At 34.0% G+C, this 6814-nt stretch overlaps 1 protein-coding gene across 1 annotated transcript; it reads right to left on the bottom strand.

Moving 5' to 3' along the window:
• Window positions 1-1442: 1442 nt before the first annotated feature.
• Window positions 1443-2756, bottom strand: LOC108381648 (uncharacterized). The gene is made up of 2 exons (XM_017638061.1): window positions 2469-2756; window positions 1443-2177 (listed from the first exon to the last, which is right to left on the bottom strand). The coding sequence occupies exons 1-2, from the start codon at window positions 2754-2756 to the stop codon at window positions 1443-1445; spliced, it is 1023 nt and encodes a 340-aa protein (XP_017493550.1).
• Between the last annotated feature and the right edge of the window lie 4058 nt (window positions 2757-6814).

The following is a 6814-nucleotide window of genomic DNA, read 5'->3' as shown; positions in this document are numbered from 1 at the left end:
AAATAAAAATAAATATTACATTTCAGTCCATAAACTACATTAAACCATAAATTCATTACATAAAAAACTGGGAAGTTTACGATTGACGTAAGTTTTTTTTTTTTATTTTTTTCAGTGTCAGTACCTTTTTCATCAATAGTTTTCATGTTTTATCAGTAACCAAATCCAACCAGAAATCTAAATTTTCGGTCCATTTATTTATTATTATCTATTGTTATAAATTCATCAGAATTGGAATTGGATTCTCCAAGGGTTTCTGATAATTCAAATAACGAACCTAAACCACTGCGCAAACCAAACTAAATGTGTGCATAAAAATCACATTTTATGCGGGAAGTCCCCCTTTTCCATTTAGTAGTCCGCCTATGAGGAGTTCGCATCCGCTCAACGGAGGTTTTTGTTTGATTTGTTATGAAAAGAAATCTTAATGTCCGTTGAAACGAGGTTCGCGTCCGCTCAATAGAGCTTTTGTGTAAATTTTATGCAAAATAACTGTCCGCGTCCGGCCAAGAGAGTTCCCGCTGAAGGGAGAGTAATTTGTTCCGAAATTTGTACTTAAAACTTTGTATAGGAAAAAATGTCCGCCCAAGGGAGATGTCCGTCTAATAGAGGTGTCCGTTAGGAGAGGTTTCACTGTATATGTATGATGTGCAGTAGGCGTTTGTCTTTTTATTAATTAAATACACCTATAAGGAGAGGATGGGGAATGATGAAAAACTAAAAAAAAACATTTCCTCAAAATTTGGTGAAAAAAGTTCTCCGGGGAAAAAAAAATTTATATATAATATAATACATAATATATAATAAAAAAAATATATATATCTGTGGTCACATGCCACAACCAAATTAAAGACGAAAATATTTTGGTTTCCCATAACGTGAACATTACAATCCAAATGTTTAAAACGTTCTTTCTCAACTCAGCTCGATAGCTCCACTCAGTGATGAGTATTCCTCATACAAAATACCAACACAATTATGATGGCTCATACAGAAACATGGCTTTCCCATTTTTTATTTACAAAAACAAAAGACTTATGACCAGTTGCGCCAATCAATTTTGATATTATTAAAATTTATTAAAATCTTAAATGACACAATTTTGTTCGGAAAATTTTTTNTATGATGGCTCATACAGAAACATGGCTTTCCCATTTTTTATTTACAAAAATTAAAAAGACTTATGACCAGTTGCGCCAATCAATTTTGATATTATTAAAATTTATTAAAATCTTAAATGGCACAATTTTGTTTGGAAAATTTTTCACTTTAAATTTTAACAGTCTGACAAGTTTTAAAATTGCTTGGTGAAACCGGACATTACGATATCTATTTTGACATTGATTGCGTGTACATATTTATGCATATTTACAAACCTAAAGATTTGCACATACACACATATTAAAATATACGCAAAACTAATCAAACTACATAATTCAGTATTAGTCCGCCAAATCGATTGATACTTTTTTCAAACACGCGAATATTGGGCGCTTCTTCACTTCTTCGTCCGTATCTTTGGCATATTTACCAGGGAAATACGTTTTCAAACATGTTAAACGCATGTCAAATTTATAGAAACTTGATGGCCAATAACATGTACAGGGTGGTAGGCCACCGCTACGGCACTCAATTAGATCACATTTGCTTGGCTTACGATCTGTTTGGAGTATTTTGAATACCGCCGGCGCTGCCAGATGTCTTTCAGTCCAGTAACACGAACATGGCGGCATGCAACGGCAAGATGTCGGAAAATCGATTTTATGTGGCTGTGGTGGGGGCTTCGGCTTGCATTTATACAGCCGATAGCGATGTACGCCGCCGAAAAGTTCGGGCTGATCCCGCATGCGCGCCAACCAACGTTCCAGCAGATCCCAGTGCGAATTAATTGCACTCTTTTCGCGCAACAACTGCATGCGCCGCCAGAGATCAGAGCGTCGCACCACCTCATATTTAGGTCCACTCTTTACCATAAATAATTTGTATAATTCGTAGTAATATTCAGGCGGCAATGAAATGCTGCGCGCGTATTTTGTCATTTCATAGAAGAATAGTTGGCGAATGCCGTACGCAATATGCTTCATGTCACTGAAATTTTTAATATTCATTGCACTGAGCGATTGCGCATCGAGCAGCAAGAGCTTTTGCCCTGTGATAAGATTAACGCGGAATGTATTCTGGAAATGTGGTGGAATTATACGTATGTACATACATACATAGCGATGGTCCCCTGCCATAACGACACAATTCAAAATTCAAAAATAAAAACCCTTAGGACTGTTAAGTGGCGCATGTCTCTAGTCCATGTCTAATCCATATCACTAAAGTGAGGAGTAAGGATTAGAGACGTCAGCCACTTAACAGTACTAAAGGTTTTTATTTTTTTGAGTTTTGAATTGTGTCGTTATGGCAGAGGACCATCGATATGTATATGATTGAATCAGTTAACTATTTGCTTTTGTACTCACCATATATTGAGGATAACCATATTTCCGTATCCACTTGCAGACTTCCATATTTGTCCATTTATAAACGGATGGTAAAGGCAATGCATCCACTATTTTTATGCACAAATTAAGCAGCGTGTCGGGCGCTACTTTGAACACTATAGGCAATGCATTCTTATCGAAATCCTCCTTTTGCAATAACGAACTATGTAGATTAAATTTATAGCGTCGTAATGGTTCTTCCTTTGTGCGTTTTTTCTTTTTGGGCATTACAAACTTTTCATCTGAGATTGAGAAATATTCCCTCATGCCTTGAAACTTCTACTTTGTTTAGTAAAAATTGCAATAGAACTAACATATATGCAAGTGCAAATGTAACTAATTGATTATTGAAAATTGTTATTGTAAATATATTTTACAGTTTTTTTATTTGACAGTTTATTTTGACTATTTTGATACAACAATTTATGGTGAATTTTACCCCAAGCATTTATTGAGCTGCTTGAGTTATTTGAGGGTCTGTTTAGAACTACTTAGCTCCGAATGCAAATAAGTAAGAAAAAACTTGTGCCATCAAATTAACTACTGAAAATACCTCGATTTTAAAAATAAAATTAGTTTTAAAAAATCACGTCACTTGATAGAAGAGTTTAAGCCTTGAAGGTTGAAGGAAGTAATGAGGTTTTTGTAGGTATTTTCAAGCCGGTCCTGTTTAGAGATCCCAATATATATCCCAAACAAAGTGCTATTACAAGGTAAAAATTAGTCAAATTATTTTTTTGTTCCGTATTCAGCTGCCACAACTATGGTCAACGTAACTATTGTAGTCCACGCGTGCAATGATGTAATAAAATAATGTAAAAAAATATTTTTTAAAAACAAGCTTTTATTAAACCTGTACAATCAAAGGAATAAAATGAAGTAGTGTAACAAAAGATTTTTTAGCAAGAAAATTTTGTCAAAACTGCACTGAAATTAATAAAACAAAATAAGTTAAGGTCTCGTTAAAGTTACTAAAAGCCATTTAGTGATCTAGTAATTAGTAATTTTTGTTAGTAATTTTCATTAGAGTTTGAATAACTCCTTTCACTAAATGGCTCGCTTTAAGCAACTTTAACGAGACCTTAACTTATTTTATTTTATTCATTTTAGCGCAGTTTTGACAAAATTTTCTTGCTAAAAAATCCTTTGTTACACTACTTAATTTTATAATTTTTTATTTTTTTTGTTTTTAAAAAATATTTTTTTTTTTATATTATTTTATTTTATAATTTTTAGTCCATGTATAAAAGCGTTGTATATTAAAAAGTGTTATTTTATTTTATGTATAAAATTTTGCAATAGATATTAAAATAATTCAACTTGCAATGAAAGAGAACAGAAGACTTGGCAAGCAAAATGTTGTTTGCTATAAACATACATAGGTACATATAGCAGCAGTTAATTTTATTTAAAGAAGTGGCGTGTCGTCCATTTCTGCTGTAGCGTATGTAAATAGCATATATTCAGGCGCAATATTTAACTTCTTCTGGCGGGGCGACATCTGGAGTTTTCTAATTGTATCTCCTTGATATGATGCCTACAACGTGGTTGATATCTAGAATAGGAATAACTTTGCTACACTACCGCCGCGGCGCGCCGGCAGCTTTAACAATTTTATAGTGGTTTTACGTTCTTTGGCAAATTACGCTCTGTTAGCCATAAATCTTACTATTTTTTGACCGCTTTTGTATCAAGAACCCTGGACTATATGGGGAATTCATTTAAATTTTAAATTGCACTGTCATCGTGATTGGAACTTTTCTGAAAATTTCAAGTCTCTAACTTGTCGGGAAGTCAGTTTAAAGTCGATTGGAAATTTCCGCGATTTGCGCGGGATGACCAAGCTAAATAAACGTTTAAAAAAAAAGAGCGCGTGCGCTCTAGTGCTAGGTATGCACAGAGTTGCCTAACTGATCATAACCAAATTTGGCACACTTATACTCATATCATTAGGGCGGTCATAGACCAAAAATACATTTGATATATGTATCAAGGACATGAGACACCGCCTACACAAATTTAAATTTCCATAATGCAAACATATCTTGGTAAGTATTTGTTATCTTGGAAAGTATTTTTTAGAGAGCAGTGAAATTTGGTACAAAGATATTCGAAATGAATTTAGTACTCATGTAAAGAATAGAGCGTAATTGAAAAATGGAGTGTGGTACCACCCATATAAACTGAAATTATTTATACTGAAGCGCAGAGCATTGGCGCTTCGTGGGAATGTATATGAAATAAATAATCGGGGAAAACTGGCGTTATTGGAATTGGGGGCGTGGCACCACCCACACAAGGTTTCTTATTTTCAGTACTGGAGCTTGATGGTATTGGCATACTGACATTTTCGTAATGCATGTATTGTAAATGGTTCCGTAGTCGCTCCCGTACAAGTGAACTTTTTGGCACAGCAAATATCTGCTAGTATTTAAGACAGGCTAGTGGTTTAACAAATTTCGAAGTTTATAGAAAATTCCCTATTCCATAACTCTGAAAGAATTCACACATTCAACCTGCTGATCTATGGACACATTTTAAGCCTACAGGGATAGGTACCTTTAATGTTATCATAACAAAGTCTACCATGCAGACCAGATTACATAATTCTTTAATTTTAAACGCCATAAATATCTTAAAAAAATCACACAGATATAAAAATAAAACTAGTGCAGATATATATTCATATTTGTAAAAAAAATCTCTTTTATCTTCATAATGTCTCTTTTCTATGCTCAAAGTGCGTTAAATACCTATCAAATGATTCCGTGCCAAAATTTAATGAGCTTAATTATTCATTTAAATATTTTTAAATGTGTGAAATGCAAAAAAAAATCCGCTTAAATACATGCGATCGCAAATTAAAAAAGTACTTTAAAAACGAGGTGATGAATGGCTCTTGAAAGCAGACCGTTTATAAATTGCCTTTGCATTTTACATTTTTTCACTTCGCATTTGATGTTTGATTTTTTTTATTTTTTGTACATACATACATAAGTAGATATGTATTTACGCCCCATTTTGCTAAATTACTAGCACTTGCCGACAAACATACAACGTTTTTTATGTACGAGTTAATGCTATCTATTTCCACAACTGCCATGTGCATAAGCCTCTCTGTGTAGTTAATCCCACTGAAGTGGTTGCGGCAATTAATGCAACGATTCACCCAGAACCCTATATACCCATAAAATCAAAGACCTGTAGTCAAATACAATGAGACCGCATGCTCTTTTGCCCCAAGCACACACACAAGCGCACAATGGAATGCAACAAAGCGCGAGGCAAAAAAAAATCGCAATAGAACAAAAGTAATTCAAACAACAACACTAACACTTAAGTAGTTAAAGTAAGCATAAGCAAAAGCCGCGCTATTGCTTATACATAGTTAATAGAGGGGAAAAAGAAAGTTGCACAAAACTACCACTACAATTCATGGATTTTTGTTGCTGTTGTTGTTTTGGTGTTCTGGTGTTTTTTTTTTTTGCTGCTGTAGCATGCAATTAATTTATAAATTATTAATGTTTGCTGAGAGCTGTACGAGCGGTTGCATTCAACAAATGCCGGCTACTCGTTGGCCACAAACTTTTGCAATCAACCAAATAGGGGGGGAAAGTGTGTATGCATATAAGTACTCCTACACTAATTTGCACACTGACTTACATATGTTTATAAGCATGTATGTATGTACGTGTGTACATTGTACCAGTCTGCAAGTAGGTATACACCTACACATGTGTACATATGTACATATTTCACTATTAAGTGCACTCTCAAAACCGACCCATTTCGCTCACACGCATGCATTCATACACATACATACCTATACTAGCCCACTTTCAAACACCCACCCAGCTGTTTACACTGCTGCACCTACAGTAAAAGTCGTATAAGTGCGCAATTTTTATATATATATATCATTTTATTTCTTTAAATTTAATTTTTAGAATTATGCGCTAGATATACATACATATATGTATGTATTTACATACACGCATCGTCCGATGTAGGACTTATTTCTCTATGTGTTCATCGCCTACCGAGGAAATATTTTTTACTCGCTAGGCAGCGCTGCAATCGAGTTATTACTAAAAATCGTATTCATTTAACTTACTTTTACTTTTGCACTTTGATTTTACTAAAAATCAGAAAGTAGTAGTTTGAAAATATTTGGAAGTGGGTTACAACCTTCTTGAAATGTCGAAATTAGTTAACTTATCCAAAAGTTATATGAAATGTCAAAATATGGATGTTAAACGAAAGAGTGCTAAGAAAGCTTTAGTTTAAACATTAAGAATATTTTTGAGGTGTTGGAAGAGGGTTGC

Source organism: Rhagoletis zephyria, unplaced genomic scaffold, assembly GCF_001687245.7.
Source record: "Rhagoletis zephyria isolate East Lansing unplaced genomic scaffold, Rhagoletis_zephyria_1.1 Rzeph_scaffold_23270, whole genome shotgun sequence".
Taxonomy (NCBI): Eukaryota; Metazoa; Arthropoda; class Insecta; order Diptera; family Tephritidae; genus Rhagoletis; species Rhagoletis zephyria.
The sequence above is the reverse complement of the archived record's forward strand: the minus strand, read 5'-3'. Positions and strand labels throughout refer to the sequence as shown.

What these genes read in the sequence shown, in the direction of transcription:
- LOC108381648 (XM_017638061.1), bottom strand. Translation starts at nt 2,756, where the DNA reads ATGAGGGAATATTTCTCAATCTCAGATGAAAAGTTTGTAATGCCCAAA. An exon ending in ATGGTTATCCTCAATATATG is followed by an intron (nt 2,178 to 2,468) that starts GTGAGTACAAAA and finishes CCACATTTCCAG; the next exon opens with AATACATTCCGCGTTAATCT.